This window comes from Staurois parvus, unplaced genomic scaffold (assembly GCF_062004578.1).
Source record: "Staurois parvus isolate SC_StPar_1 unplaced genomic scaffold, SC_StPar_1.0 ptg000902l, whole genome shotgun sequence".
NCBI lineage: Eukaryota > Metazoa > Chordata > Amphibia > Anura > Ranidae > Staurois > Staurois parvus.
Genome location: NW_028318698.1, coordinates 895,653 through 912,115, shown reverse-complemented (window position 1 = coordinate 912,115; position 16,463 = coordinate 895,653). Strand labels below are relative to the sequence as shown.

General features: G+C 42.3%; 1 protein-coding gene across 8 annotated transcripts in view; it reads right to left on the bottom strand.

The window, feature by feature from the left end:
• Nucleotides 1-16,463, bottom strand: part of WHRN (whirlin) — a 253,906-nt gene that overhangs the window by 13,021 nt on the left and 224,422 nt on the right. For all 8 annotated transcript variants that reach the window (XM_089656385.1, XM_089656383.1, XM_089656380.1 and 5 more), the window contains 2 exons: nucleotides 7,565-7,728; nucleotides 772-894 (listed from right to left, as the gene is read on the bottom strand). In XM_089656385.1, the coding sequence (XP_089512511.1) occupies nucleotides 772-894; nucleotides 7,565-7,728 (287 nt within the window). The remainder of the gene's footprint in view (nucleotides 1-771; nucleotides 895-7,564; nucleotides 7,729-16,463) is intronic.

The window sequence follows — 16,463 nt, the reverse complement described above, 5'->3', positions numbered from 1 at the left end:
ACTGGACAAAATATCGGCAAGTGCCTGGTGCCCCAGTTAATGCCTGTGAGCCAAGCCATCCTCGGTTCATAGACACTACATACAGAGCCAGTCCAAGTGGCTCTGTACTTTGGAATCACTGGGATTGGTCATAAAGGACACCAATCAAAGCGATTACAGATGTCAAACAGTGCAGTGTTTTAACCCCCTCAATACTAGCAAGTTTCTTTACTTTCAAACAATTGTGGCAAAAAATACTTTCCAAAAGGTCATTGTGGGGAAGGGTTCGTACTGTTCTGACTTTTTACAGAAAGTAAGGGAAACTTTTTTTTTTTTTAAATTTTGATAATTTTCCTTTATTTAAAAAAAAGCAGCAAAAATTAAAAACCCAGTGGGTACCAAATACTGTCTCAAAAAAGGTTAAAAAATCCATAAAATTAAAAAAAAAAATTAAATAGGCTAAAATATCTATAAAATCTGTAACAAAAAAAAAAGTAAATAAACTACTAATGAAATAACAAATATAAATCCATAAAAACCTAAATAATAAAATTACATTAAATAAAAAAAAATCCTATAACCTACAGCGCTGCATTCCTGAGCAAATGTTAGTCAAACAACCAGATCACAGATCACAAAAAAAAATGGCCCGGCAATGAAGGGGCGTATGCAGGCTCTAGATTACATTAGACCAAAAAGAGGGAAGAGGGGCAGTGGGATTTGGTCTTCAAAAGAGGTACAGTCCCTTTTAAATAGGAGGCAGTAGAAAGCTGTTGAGTGCAAGGGACTTACCTGTATAGTTACAATACGTGGCAATGGCTGGCGTGTCTTGGCTCCTCCTTCAATAGCTATCCCCAGGGTAGGTGCGCTTTTCATGACACGTATTAGGGTGGCAGAAGGCTTCAGCAGGCCTGGCTACAGAGAAGACAGCCTGTCAGTACTTCTTACAAGGCAGGTAAAAAGATTAGCCACATGAGCGGATAAAGGGGATTAGCGGACAATGCATGGAATATACGAAGGAAAACGGCGACACACACAAAGGATCCTGGGAACGTGACATCTGTCATTCTTTTTGCTAACGCAAAACCATGATGAACAATTAGGAAGAGAATGTCAGAGATGGAACAGTTTTCCGTCTTCACAAGCAGACAGAACCCACTGATGGATGTCTTTGTAACATCAATGTAGGAAACTAACATTTAACTGTAGACTTGGAGAAAGGAGATGGGCTGCCAAGTTGACCATTGCCTTTTTTTTTTTTTGCATTAGGAAGACTTTACATCAGGTTTTCTCAACCAGGGTCTCATAGAACTCTAGGGTTCCTCCAGAGGTTGCTAGGAGTTCCTTAAAGTGTTACTGAACCCATGAAGATCTTTTTTTAGCTATTTATACAGGGGGCATTCTTCCTGCTTACCACCAATGTAAAGGGCGTTCTTCCTGCTGACCACCAATGTAAGGAGCAAACTTCCCATTGACCACCAATGTAAGGAACATTCTTTCCGCTGACTACCAATATAAGGAGCATTCTTCCGATTGACCACCAATGTAAGGAGCAATCTTCCCACTGACCACCAATGTAAGGAGCATTCTTTCCGCTGACTACCAATGTAAGGAGCATTCTTCCGATTGACCACCAATGTAAGGAGCATTCTTTCCGCTGATCACCATTGTAAGGAGCATTCTTTCCGCTGACTACCATTGTAAGGAGCATTCTTTCCGCTGATCACCAATGTAAGGAGCGTTCTTTCCGCTGACCAGCATTGTAAGGAGCATTCTTTCCGCTGATCACCAATGTAAGGGGCATTCTTTCCGCTGACCACCAATGTAAGGAGCATTGTTCCCGCTGACCACCAATGTAAGGGCCATTGTTCCCGCTGACCACCAATGTAAGGGCCATTGTTCCCGCTGACTACCAATGTAAGGAGGAGACTTCCCACTGAGCAATAAAAGATAAAATCAGATATAAAAAAAATCAACTTTTGCTGCCATACTCACCTTTAGTCCAGAGCAGTACTTCTTTTCCTCCAACAGATGTCCTCAGTCTTACAGGTTGAATGACAACCCGCACGCATTCTTCAATGTATTCCTTCTCAACCTAGGCTGTCATGGTCCCGCCCCCCCAGCCTATGACTGGACAGTGAAGGAGAAGCAGCGTAATGATGAACTCCTGTCTCTGCCACTCTGCATTTTCCTATCAGCATCTTCCTTGTCAGCACATGACCTGATTGGCCCCTGTCTGAGCTTTGCTGAACACTCCGGGTTTTGTCTGATATCGTTCATTTGGGCTCCCAGTGTGGCTCAATGCATGAAAAAAACCCCACCCACACTATTTCTAACAACACAGTACACCACAACACACCGGTATTTCCTTTTTTCCTCTTTAATATGTGCCTTGTGGTGCCATTCAAAATGGATAGCAAAGCACATATAACTGCAAGTTACCACAATGCAAGACTTTGACTAACCCAGCCTTTCCCAACCTTTCCCAACCTTCTCAACACAGAGAAACCCTTGATATAAGTTTCCAGTCTTAGGGAACCCTTGCTAAAACACTTGTGGTCATTGGGAAAAATTACCCCCTTATAGGTCAATGGTGTCAGTGGGAAGAAATTGCTCATCGCTCAAGGAACCCCCCCATCAACCTTTGGAGGAACTCTAGCATTCCATGGAACTCAGCCTGAGAAACCCTTGACTAACCCCTTCCACATGAGCCATTTACTCTTCTTTTTGGACTAATTTCCTTTTTTAAACATAAATGATTATTATTTCATGTAGGAAAAACAGACAGTAAATGCAAACAGAATCTGGAGTCACGACAACCTTTGTTGGGAAAACCAAGTAGGTGTGCGTATTTAATGGCATAGTGCAAAGAGCAACGATGCCATAGCAACCAATTTCAGAATCAAAGCTCTGCTGTTATCTGTGTGGTTCTGAAATCTATAGACCTGAAATGACAGTCATCTGCTTTCAACCTCATGTCTATGGCAAGACCATGACCTTGGCCAGCCAGCCAGTCAACTTACCGCAGTCAATGGCAGTAAGCAGTCTGGTAGAACCCCTATGCTGACAGCTATTGTTCCTCCTGATGAGCTGGCTCTGGTTTCCTGTTCTTTGCTTCTTGTTCTTCCTTTTTCTCAGTGATAAACATTTATATATCTTGCTCCATACACAGTTTTCCCCGAGGATAACCAGATCGTGCAGGCGTGAAAGCTATTGGCAGCTTTAGACTATTCATGTCTAATCTGCATTTGGTGACCAGGGTTTACCGCACATTTATTGTTCTTTGTATTATGGAATAAGCCCGATTACTTATTCATTTTGGGTAAGATAAGTTCATCGGGGACAGAAATATGTGCTGTATGCTTCCATAACAACCTGCTACCAAGCTACAAGACAAAGAAGAGAATGTGTTGTGTATGTTAGTTCTAATACCAGCTCTACACAATCTCTAAGCTGCAGCTCAAACTTCCAAGTAAATGTCAATTCCACCAAGCTGGGCACTGCTACTCCCAATACTCTGGAAGCGCTGCTACAGGGTATCCTTGAGTTTGTTACCTCTGACTAAGCAGAGAGAACCCTGACTGGACTGCTTTTGTATTTATGCTTGTAAATATATCTTTTTGTGTTCAAAAAACCCTCAACGTCCCACTATCTAAATGTTCCTGTGCTTGGTGGATGAAGCCTAGGCCAAGTATAAACTAACCTAAAAAGCTATGTCCCCTCCAAATCAATTTAAGGCTCAACTCCAAGCAAATCTATTTTTTTAAAATACTTTCTTCGCTCCCCTCTCTAACCCAATGTTTCTTACCCAGGGTGCCATCTAGGTTGCTGGGACCCAGTTTGGCCATATTCAAGGAGGGGGGGTTGCTTTCATATATTGGGGATTGAAGGGGAGACCTCCAACATGTTGAGGGGACCTCTGGTGTGAAGAGGGACCTCTGATGTGATGGGGACCTCCAACAAAAGGGACCTCTGATATTATGGAGGGCTTCTGAAGTCAGGGGGGTTTTTGATGTGAAGGGAGGACTTCTGACGTGATGGAAGGCCTCTGGTGTGAAGGGGGACCTCTGATGTAATGGGGAACCTCTGACATGAAGGGGGGTAGTCTGATGTGCAAATAAATTTATATAGGAGGGGGAAAGACCCTCTCTGAGAAAAAGTGGTTACTTCTTAGGACTAAATTGGCATATACCCATGTAAAATTATTTTAATTATTTATTGTATACATTTTTAAAAAGTTGCATACACAATACAAAATATGAATTTAACGTATTAAATAACACTCACTATCACCATCCTCAGACAACGTTGTCTACCATTACCATATTCACTCAAAACACGTAGCATACACAGCGGCCACTAAGAGGGATAGATGGGTTTGTGACGATTCACCTCAGTGAAACTTAGGGATAATATAAATGTTGGTCTGTATTTAAGTTCACCGTGGATAGAGATGTAAGGAGGTACTATAGTTATGCGCAGTCCGGATAAACAATATGCCAAATCCTATTGTATGTAGATGCAATCACACATTGCATTGCATCTAACACTGTGGCTAATAGGTATGATGACTGTCCATCCATTGATTGAGTATGGCTTGCAATACTGTGACCAGTATCTGTGGTATACACCTACAGCAAAAAGGAATCAACCATGTGGATATCACCTGCAGTAGCCTCAAAAAATACAATTCCAATGGAAACAAGCAGTCACATAATTTGATACCAGCAAAACGCAGATCAAGGAGAGAGACATCTCACTCCCACCACTGCATTTGTAAACTTCAGCCCCTAAATGCTTATACAGCGATGACCATCCATGCAGACTGTGTTCAGCTACAGGAATCACATCACATATACGGGGAGATACAGTTGGTGAGTGTATTGGAGCGATCTCACCTGTCGGCATCTTCTGATTTCTCATATTTCTGTGTGTTACCTGTAAATTCCATATATCACAGTCCGACCTGCTGCCAGATGTATGCCATTGCTCCTAAAGAATCTTCCTACACTTTATCATCACATATACCTGATGGTATTTAATTGTAAGTCCTCCGCCATCTAAGAAATTTCAAGTCCAGCTCCCATAAGTATCTAGGGGCCACGTATGCTGTCACTGACATCGTGATGTCAACATGTTTCGCGATGTGCGTACTTTCTCAGCTTTGCCAGGACCCTGAACTACACTATATTGCCAAAAGTATTGGTCGGCCTGCCTTTACACGCACATGAACTTTAATGGCATCCCAGTCTTCGTCTGTAGGGTTCAATATTGAGTTGGCCCACCCTTTGCACCTATAACAGCTTCAACTCTTCTGGGAAGTCTGTCCACAAGGTTTAGGAGGGTGTCTATGGGAAGGTTTGACCATTCTTACAGAAGTACATTTGTGAGGTCAGGCTCTGATGTCGGACGAGAAGGCCTGGCTCGCAGTCTCCGCTCGAATTCATCCCAAAGGTCTATGGGGTTGAGGTCAGAACTCTGTGCAGGACAGTCAAGTTCCTCCACCCCAAATTCACCCATCCATGTCTTTATGGACCTTGTTTTGTGTACTGGTGCGCAGTCATGTTGGAACAGGAAGGGGCTATCCCTAAACTCTTCCCACGAAGTTGGCATGAAATTGTCCAAAATGTCTTGGTATGCTGATCCCTTCACTGGAACTAAAGGGCCAAGTCCAACCCCTGAAAAACAACCTCACACCATAATCCCCCTCCATCAAACTGTACACTTGGCACAATGCAGTCAGGCAAGTACCGTTCTCCTGGCAACCACCAAACCCAGACATGTCCATCGGATTGCCAGACAGAGAAGAGTGATTGATCACTCCAGAGAACACGTCTCCACTACTCTAGAGTCCAGTGTATTACGCCACTGCATCTGATGCTTTTCATTGCACTTGGTGATGCTTGGATGCAGCTGCTCGGCCATGGAAACCCATCCCATGAAGCTCTCTACGCACTGTTGCTGTGCTAATCTGAAGGCCACATGAAGTTTGGAGGTCTTTAGTTATTGACTCTGCAGACAGTTGGCGACTTCTGCGCACTGTGCGCTTCAGCATGATCTCACTCTGTCATTTTACGTGGCCTGCCAATTGGTGGCTGAGTTGCTGTAGTTCCCAGTTGCTTCCACTTTGTTATAATACCACTAACAGTTGAGCGTGGAATATTTAGTAACAAGGAAATGTCACGGATGGACTTATTGCACAGGTGGCAACCTATCACGGTACCACGCTTGAAATCACTGAGCTCCTGAGAGGGACCCATTCTTTCACAAATGTTTGTAGAAGCAGTCTGCATGTCTAGTTGCTTGATTTTATACACCTGTGGCCATGGAGGTGATTGGAACACCTGAATCCAATGATTTGGAGGGCTGCCCCAATACTTTTGGCAATATAGTGTATGATTACATCTAAATACAATAGGATTTGGCATATTGTTTATCCGGACTGCCCATAACTACAGTACCTACTTACATCTCTAATCCACGGTATAGTGGATAGGAACTTTAATACAGACCAGCAATTATATTATCCCTAAGTTTCATTGAGGTATAGATGGGTTTATGGAGATTCACGTCCTTCTCTATTCACCTCGTAGTGGCCACTATGTATGCTATGTGTTTTGAGTGAATGTGGTAGTGGTAGACAACGTTGTCTGAGGGCTGGTGATGGTGTTATTTAATTTGTTAAATTCATATTTTGTATTGTGTATGAAACTTTTTTAAAAATTATAAATAATAAAATAATTCAAATAATGATACATGGTTATATGCTAATTTAGTTCTAAGAGGTAAACTCTTTCTCAGGGGGGGATATTCACTCCTCCTATATAAATGTATTTGCAGTTCTTTTTAGTTATATAGAACTACACCTAAAGAGGTGTGGGCACCCCATGGAATAAAAGCTACATAGTTGGCACATTATTTTGGGTGCTCTAATGTGATGGTGAACCTCTGATGTGAAGGGGGACCTCCAAACTGATGGGGGACCTCTGATATTATGAAGGGCCTCTGATGTGAAGGGGGGCTCTCATGTGATGGTGGGACCTCCGACATGATGGGGGATCTCTGACATGATGGAGGGCCTCTTATGTGATGGTGGGACCTCTGACATGATGGGGGACCTCTGTAATGATGGAGGGCCTCTTATGTGAAGGGGAGCTCTAATGTGAAGTTAATTTCATTAAGATGGTTGTGTGTATCGTCCTAGGTTCAGGTTTCCCATTGATAACATTTACATTTTGGACTGGGGTACCTCCAGATTGCATACTTTTGAAGGGTGCTGCGACTGAAAACAGGTTGAGAAACACTTCCTAACCCTTCCTTCCAGGTGTAAATTTGATTTATACTTTGATCCTCAAATTGGGCTTTAACAAAAGTTGGCAGTCCTGGTTAAGTTTGATTGCCTTTGATAACTAAAGTATGTTTCTTCTTCTTTTCATCCACACCTTTCGTTCACACGGCTATGTATCATTTATGATATACCGCATTGTTTTATGTTTGCTGTACTGTCTACTGTTGGGGGAGGGATTGGCTCCATGTATGTCTGTGTACACCCCCAAGTAAATGATTACCCTGAACTTCCCCTTACTGGTTTTATCATGTTCTCCGCTCCTTTAGATTTCTGTGGCTGAGGACTGCTGTCTTTGCTGCCTCCGCCAACTTCTCCTGCGTCCACTCCGCTGTCCTCGCTCAGAGTCTGCCCGCTGTCAGAGAGCTGGGAGAGAGAGGCCGGGGGTGAGACGGGCAAGACGGCTGCAGAGGAAAAACAGGTCATATCAGTACATTTGTAAAGAAGAATGACAGGTATGACATACTAAGATCTTTGACCTTCTATTCATTATCTATTCATTATCATTATCATTATTCATTATCTATTCATTATTCTATCCATTATCAATAATAAAATGCAACATTTTCATCAAAGATAATTGTCATTAAAAGGAGAACTCCACCTTTGTCAAATAATATATCTATTGCCTGTAAAATTGATACACAAGCCATTTTGTAATTCAATGGTTTTAAAAATTTACCTTTTTCAATTTGCAGCCACTGTCATTTTTTAAAAGCGTTAAAAAAAAAATTCAATACAATATGGCAACCTGGAGACATTCTGTACACCACTGGTATACAGAACGCTCCCAGAAATGTAATTGCCTTCTTCTATGTGTAGAGCTACCCTCGTGAGGGCCTCTGTGTTGTGGGCATCTCTAAGCTTCTCTGCACAGCCAGGCAACAGGTATTTCTCACACAGACTTGCATCCAAAGACAGTGACCATTCCATGAACTTGATTTTATTGTTTATCAGGGGATTTCAACTTGGATAGGAAAATAGGGATTATGGGATGCCCAATTTTTGGCTTGAAACAATGGAAGGGGGACACTTCTCTCCTATGTATAAATCAGATCCTGGACTGTTCTTTTCTTGAAAGCCGTCAGTCGATGTTGATCAGTAGCAGGTGCCTCTCAAAAATCACTTTACTTCTTGTAGCTACATGCAAGGACATCTTCTCCCCCCCCCCCTCCCATACAGCTGCTCCCAGCCTGAAGGCATTACCAGCCCTCCTGGCTTCTCGGAAGATCTACCTGATCAAGGATAAAGGAGTGAGCTCAATGTTGTCATTGGAAAGCTTGCTGTAGCAGTCTTTACCCTTGTAGATCCCAAGTGTGCTGCTGTACTCACACTACCCTCTTTGCTCCCTGCTGCTCCAGGCCTGATCCCATCCATGCCTCTCTGCCGAGTGTATCCTCCTGAACCAACCCGAGCCCAGACTAGAGGCCCCCTCCTAGACTCCGACAATCTCCTCAGCCCTCCATCTTCCACCTGACTCCTCTGTCAGCCTGACTCTCTCATATTTATAGGCCGAACCACCACTCTACCAAGGCCTCCAAACCTGGGATTGGCCAGACCCTCTATGAATATGCAGATTAGGCCTCCACCCCCTCCTTCTCACTGACCTCTGGAAGGTTCTATGGTCCTCCAGAGTCAGGAGCAGAGGCGAACTGACCATTTGGAAACTCGGCACCGCCCGAGGGCCCAGGGTCAGTAGGGGGCCCCAAGAGATGCCCCTGGTACCTTTTTTATAGGCTTTTTAGAGTTTGGGCAAGGACACAGGGGCCCCATGATCCCCTATTGCCCGGGGGCCCTATGAGTTGTCAGTCCGCCCCTGATCAGGAGGAGGCGATAGAGCCCAAAACCTGTAGAGTCATGCAGCTGACCTGCACTAACCCAACCTTAATCACATGACCCACACAACTACCATGAGTCACCACAATGATTTTACCATTTTATCATTCATTACAATAGTCTAGTAGCACACTCGAGGGTGCTACATATGATTGGCCCAATGTTTTTCTAAGATTTCTACACAAAGATACAGGTAAAATATTAGGCATCCTCTGCAATAGAAGTGTAATTTTTGGTACGATACCCCCTAAAGGCTCTTTCACCGGTGGCAGTCTTTACCACTGATGGATCGCTTCTCAGAGAGAGGTAGGTCAGTGACTACAAGGAAGCAATCCTGCCACCTACTAAATGCATGTTTTTACATTTTTTTAAAAATAATTCCCAGGGGGGAGTTTGTATTGAAATGTCACAACTGCAGCCCAACCAGTTGCCGTCTGTCAAACTCTGCAAAGTGAGTTAAATTTGCCGTGGCATGTGTACTACGCCCTCCGGCTGCCTTGTTAGGATTTAGGTGGTTGGTCAGGGTAGTAAAAATGTGGATCAACTGCCTGTTTTTACTGTCCCCTTGCCACCTGTGTAAAGTGGCCCTAAAGGTTAACTACTTCTAAGGCATGCAGATGATTGTAAAGAAGGCTGACCCTCCCATTCAGGACATGGATCGAATTCCAAACAAATTTTCTTTAGAAAATTGGAAATTTCATGCATCTTGTAATCTGATGTTGCCACCATTTATTGTGAGATTCAACCAACCAAGCCTTTAATTTCACCTCGTGTTGCAACAGAAAATAATTTTCGTGGCTGAGAATCTTCTTTTCTTTCCAGTTCGCAGCTCAGCACATTTCTTTTTTGATTATATTTCACGCACGATTCTCACATCATCGATTAGAAATTCATCTATTTTTCAAAAAATGTCCAACATGCCCGATCACTCAAATTCAATGGCCTCACGAAAATCGCCCAATGTTGTGGCCCACTAGTGGTGTGAAATTCGAACAAAAATTCTTAGTTATGATTCTCGTAAGAAAATTATTTTGGAATTCCACCCATATATGGCCTGCATTAGTCTGGAAAGGACATGGTGAAACAAACAGAATTTTCTTCAGAACAGGAAAAAGTAGGAATCTGCAATGGATGTTAAATCCCTGCAATGTAAATGTATATGATCTCCAGGGGGAACGTCTTCAGTTCTTCAGCCCCCCCCCTCCCCCGCCAAAATAAATGATAAATCAGCATCTACAAATACTGCTGGTTCTTTGCCAGACATCAGGTCCCCAGTGCCACCATTCTAACATTGGGAAGCTGGCTATGACTCCTTGCAGCTTTGCAGCTGGCTCCCCATTGCGCATGCCTGAGCTAGGGTTGAAGTTCTTCTTTAAGTCATATGGGCTCCCCTGTTTTTTTTTGGTCTGTTCTTTTCTTTTATCTGTAATTTGTACTTGCCCACCCAGTGAATCCTGCATTGTACTGCTGTCCTGCTAATTGCACGCCAGGTCCCATGCCACCATCTCCCTCTATGATGTGATTGGGAGCAGGCTGTCTCCTCCAGGTTCCTGAAGCCGCCCCGTGATGACATGCCACCAGGTCCACCCTACTCCTGCTGCTCTCTCTGTAAACAGAAGCCTCCTGAGATATCTGACATGGATAACCCAGGAGGCTGCTGGAGCAGAGCACACATCATTCTTGCTTAGGCAAGATTTGAGGGTGGGGGGGCTAGCTGGACCAAAAAAAATAAAAAATTCACAAAATAAAATCGGCTTTAACGATTGCAGGATTCAGATGATACAAATGCATTAGGGGAGTGAAGGTCTTCTTTATTGTTACTGCGGTGATGGTAAGAGACATGGGCTGCTGGAGAGATGAGTATAACAGGTCTTCTATTGCAGGGAACTGGCCTTTTAATTTTTATTTTTTTTTAAAGGATCTTACAGGTTTTCTTGTAGACACATATCTGACAGCTGACACATTGACTTCCAATGACAGTAGGATTTACAGTGAAGGATGCGGACACAAGTATAAAATACTTCAGGCTGGTAGGTCTGGACTACCTGTTCTCTTCTCACTGTAAGAATGTTCATCCTAATAAAAATTGTTCTGTTTAGTGATTTCTACTGCTCAGGGTCCTGATTTTCAACCAACAGCAGCATTTTGGAACTCTGCAATCTCTTTATTAGTATAAATCTCAATTTATGGCATACAGCCTGATGACCACACAAAACCTGAACACACAAAACATCAAAATGATTTAAAATAATGGTTTCATGGCTGAACGGTGGTCTGGTTATTATTTTTTCTGACTTCTTCCACAGCTATGCAATTATCCAGTATAACCAAAAGAGGGCGCTGTTCACTAATAATGGATTTAAAAAGCTGCCCTTTATCAAGGCTGGATGATTCCATTGAGGCTTCTAATCATTTGTAATGAAAACTAAGCTTGGAAATCTCTACTCTCGTTTGAACTTGCCTGATTTGTACTATTTCCTATCATAAATATCTGACACAATTTGTGCAAAATTCCACTGTGACCTTTATTATGAAAAATAATTATATAGTCTTTTAAAATTATATATATAGTCTGAGCAGCCAAACAAATCTATGTTATTGAGGCTTGTTCACACTTGCGCCCATCATTGCCACCTTTCTGAAAAGCAAACTGCGCTAGAACGGTTTTCAGAGCTATTTGACAAGCAGTTTCCGAGGCGATATGCTGCCTCCTCATTGCCTATTTTAGTGCTTGAAAGCCCACAGCAGTGCAACCACATGCATTACACATGGTCATAGGGAGGTTGCGGCATGGCCCCATGGGCTTTGGCAGCAATACTGCAACATAATGTTGCCCTGTGTCCGAGGCAGTGTGTTATAACATCACCTGTGACCATATTAACTTGCGATTTGGTGGTGGCTCAAGCCCCTATTGTTGCTACCCTTATAAATGAGGCCTTAGTGTGGCATTAAGAGTTTTACTTGAAGGTAGCCCTGTCTGTAGTTAGACAAGAATATATACAAGTCCATAATGTTTGCTGGCCCAGTAGCTCAGATTTTTACCTACTGAAATGAATATGTGTGACACCTATTGCAGGGGGTATGGTGGTGGGGCATAGTCATTAGGACCATGGGTTCACACTACTGCACAGAGCTAATGCAAATTGGTACACATTTACCAATGCACCTGCATTGCAGTGCACCACAGTGGTGTGCTGGCTTATATAAAATGGTGCACATAGCTTTTTTTTGTGTGTATTTTGGTATGCTTATCAGCACAATTGAATGGACTGCCTTAACCCACCGCGCGCCAATGGGCTGCCTTAACCCACCGCGCGCCAATGGGCTGCCTTAACCCACCGCGCGTCAATGGGCTGCCTTAACCCACCGCGCGTCAATGGGCTGCCTTAACCCACCGCGCGTCAATGGGCTGCCTTAACCCACCGCGCGTCAATGGGCTGCCTTAAAGTAGAAATCTGGGCTAAAATTATGTCATCATAAAACTGCTCTCACCCCCCTCCTAACATCTATACCAACTACCATGTAGAAGAAAGATACTTATACTTACCTGTTCTGAGGGTGCTCTGGTCCAGTCAAGTGACCTCCTCAGCGCTGGCTACAGGGGAGAGGAGAGAGCACCAACAACAGATTGGATGCCTGAGTGGTGACGTCACCCATAGGCTTACTATTGGCTATCCGTTGTCAGCACTCCCTCCTCTTCCCTGAAGCACCTGCTAGCTGAGAAGAGCCGATTAATGTGACTGGACTGGAGCACCTTAAGAAAAGGTAAGTATATGCATCTTTCTTCTACAGGATAGTTCGTATAGGGAGCAGTGTTAAGATTAGATATGTGTTGGGTTAAAGTAACTAAATCCTGGACCCTGCATTCACTATATCTGGTCTCCCCGGACCCTGCATTCACTATATCTGGTCTCCTTGGACCCTGCATTCACTATATCTGGTCTCCCAGGACCCTGCATTCACTATATCTGGTCTCCCCGGACCCTGCATTCACTATATCTGGTCTCCCCGGACTCTGCATTCACTATATCTGGTCTCCCCGGACCCTGCATTCACTATATCTGGTCTCCCTGGACCCTGCATTCACTATATCTGGTCTCCCAGGACCCTGCATTCACTATATCCGGTCTCCTCAGACCCTGCATTCACTATATCCCGTCTCCTCGGACCCTGCATTCACTATATCCGGTCTCCCACAGTACACAGAACATGGAAGTGCAATTATTTTAGTAAATATAAACTGCTAAATACCTTTTCTCATCAGCAGTTAGAGCAGTCTTGTGACTTCTATCAGTGTTCAGCAGAGCACTGGTTAAAGCTTGTAGAAGGCGTATTCATTCTCCCCTAATTGTCTTATGATAATGCATAACCCCTGACCCTCTGTCTGGACAGTGCTGATTGGCTCTGTGCTGATCACATGCACTCTCCCAAGAAACAAAACAAACCTCTAGCAATACACATCAAACTGAGCATGTGCAGCTTGCTCCTAAGGCTCTGATCTATCTAGATGGAATGGGGACAGTAGGAGGGGAGGATCAGAGAAGACAGGATCCTTTTTACACAATGTGAAGGATTAACCCCTTTAGGTTCCACAGTGAGTATAACAAGCATGCTGTACTGCATATACAGACTGATTTTATTGTTGTGGGTTTAGTAACACTTTAACCCAAGCACGTTAACACAACTGTGTGAATCAAGTCTATTTATATATATATATATATATATATATTGTACATTCACATCAGTCCCTCCTAACCCTCAAGGGGTGTAAAATCTAAGGTCCCTAACTTACATTCATACAAACACATACTAGGGGAAAACTTAGACAGGAGCCAATTAACCTACCAACATTTCTTTGGAGGGTGGGAGGAAACTGGAGTACCTGGAGGAAGTGCACGCAGGCACAGGGAAAACAGGCAAACTCCAAGCAGGTGGTGCCGTGGTTGAGATTCGAACTAATGACCCTAGTACTGCCAGGTGGAAGTGTTAACCACTGCGTATTAGAAGAACAGAAGCAGAGAACCCTGGGTGGCAGCGACCATGTAGATGACAGGATGGTCAGAGTATTGCAATGCTACAACATCTATCTCTTTCACCTAACTAAATATTTTGATTATCCTTATATACATAGTTACATAGTTAGTCTGGATGAAAAAAAAGACAAAAGTCCATCCAGATCAACCATTAAAAAAAAAGTTATAATCTTACACCCACAGTTGATCCAGAGGAAGGCAAAAATCCCAGCAAAGCATGATTCAATTTGCTCCTGCAGGGAACAAAAATTCCTTCCTGATCCCCTGAGAGGCAAACGGATATTCCCTGGATCAACTTTACCTATAAATGTTAGTATCCAGTTATATTCTGTGTATCCAAGAAAGAATCCAGGACTTTTTTAAAACAATCCACTGAACTGGCCAGAACCAACTCTTGAGGGAGTCTATTCCACATTTTCACAGCTCTTACAGTGAAGAAACATAAACCAATTTAATTGATAGTGGCGCGCTCATAAATTGCTAATAAAACATATAAAAATTCTATCTCTCAAGAAAAATATATAATATAAAATATAAATAAATAATCTCTATCCGTGTAATTATTGATGATAAACTTCCATTGTGATAATGTGATATACAAAAAGATGGCTGCGCCCAGAGGTACTTCAAGAAAATGGTGGATAATCACTATATAAGGGAATATGGGTATAGTGAACGTCCAATCAAATCCCCCTGATGAAGCTGCATCACCTGCAGCGCAACGCGTAGGGGAGGGGCTACGATGTCACCCGGCACCTAAGGACAGCGAGTACATTCAGTGAACGGCGGACGCGCAGGCTGTTACTGATCGTGGATGTTTTTAAAAAAACGCTTGTTATTTAATATTACATGTGAGTGCATATGGGCACATATTAAAGATTTACTATATTTGGAAGATAGGGCACTATGTCTATATCTTTTTTATACTGAGGAATACTCTAAAGAGCAGATTGAGCAAGAGATCCCTGCAGTGATACTGATAGGAGAGCCACGTTGGAACAGAAATTGGGAGATATTCACCACTACTGCTATGGTGCAATACATGATTTATAGTTCCATTTGAGGAACAAAAGCTGGTTGAGCCTTTTAGAAGGCTTTATATGAGGTGAGCGCATATAGAGAATATAATAAGTCACCGGGAATTGCGATTTCACATTTTGGATTTGTCACTTTCATCACTAGAGACTGTTTTTTTGATCACCTTTTTATTGGATGTATATCACATTATCACAATGGAAGTTTATCATCAATAATTACATGGATAGAGATTATTTATTTATATTTTATATTAAATATTTTTCTTGAGAGATATAATTTTTATATGTTTTATTAGCAATTTAGGAGCGCGGCACTATCATTTAAATTGGTTTATGTTTCACACACATTGTTTGAGTATGTGTTTGGTGCTGACCAACCTTGTTTAGGTTAGGTAGTGGCTCACAAGTTATTTAATTATTTTATCTTACAGTGAAGAAACCTTTTCGTGTTTGGAGATTACATTTCTTTTCCTCCAGACGTAAAGTGTGCCCCCTTGTCCTCTGTGATGACCTCAGGGTGAATAGCTCTACACCGAGTTCACTATATGAACCACTGATGTATTTATACATGTTGATCATATCCCCCCTTAATCTCCTCTTCTCAAGAGAGAATAAATTCAGTTCCTCTAATCTTTCCTCATAGCTGAGCTCCTCCATGCCTCTTATCAGTTTGGTTGCCCTTCTCTGTACTTTCTCCAGTTCCCCAGTGTTCTTTTTGTGATTGGTGCCCAAAACTGAACTGCATATTCCAGATGAGGTATTACTAATGATTTGTACGGGGGAAATTATATCTCTCTTGCTGGAGACTATACCTCTATTAACCACTTCAAGTCTGGACACTTTTACCCCCTTCCTGTCCAGGCCAATTTTCAGCTTTCAGTGCTATCACACTTTGAATGACAATTGCACGGTCATGCAACACTGTACCCATATGAATTTTTTACCATTTTTTTGAGACAGATAAAGCTTTATTTTGGTGGTATTTATTCACCACTGGGATTTTTATTTTTTTTGCTAAGTAAATGAAAACGTCCAAAAATTTTGAAAAAAAAGTGTTTTTCTTATAAAATTTTGCAAATAAATAATCTTTCATCATAAATCTTGGCCCAAATTTATTTGGTTATCATTTTAGTAAAAAAAATAACCCAAATTAATTTATAACCAAAAATTATAATTTTTAAACATTTTTTTTACATTTTTATTTAATTTTTTTATATTATTATTTATGTGTTT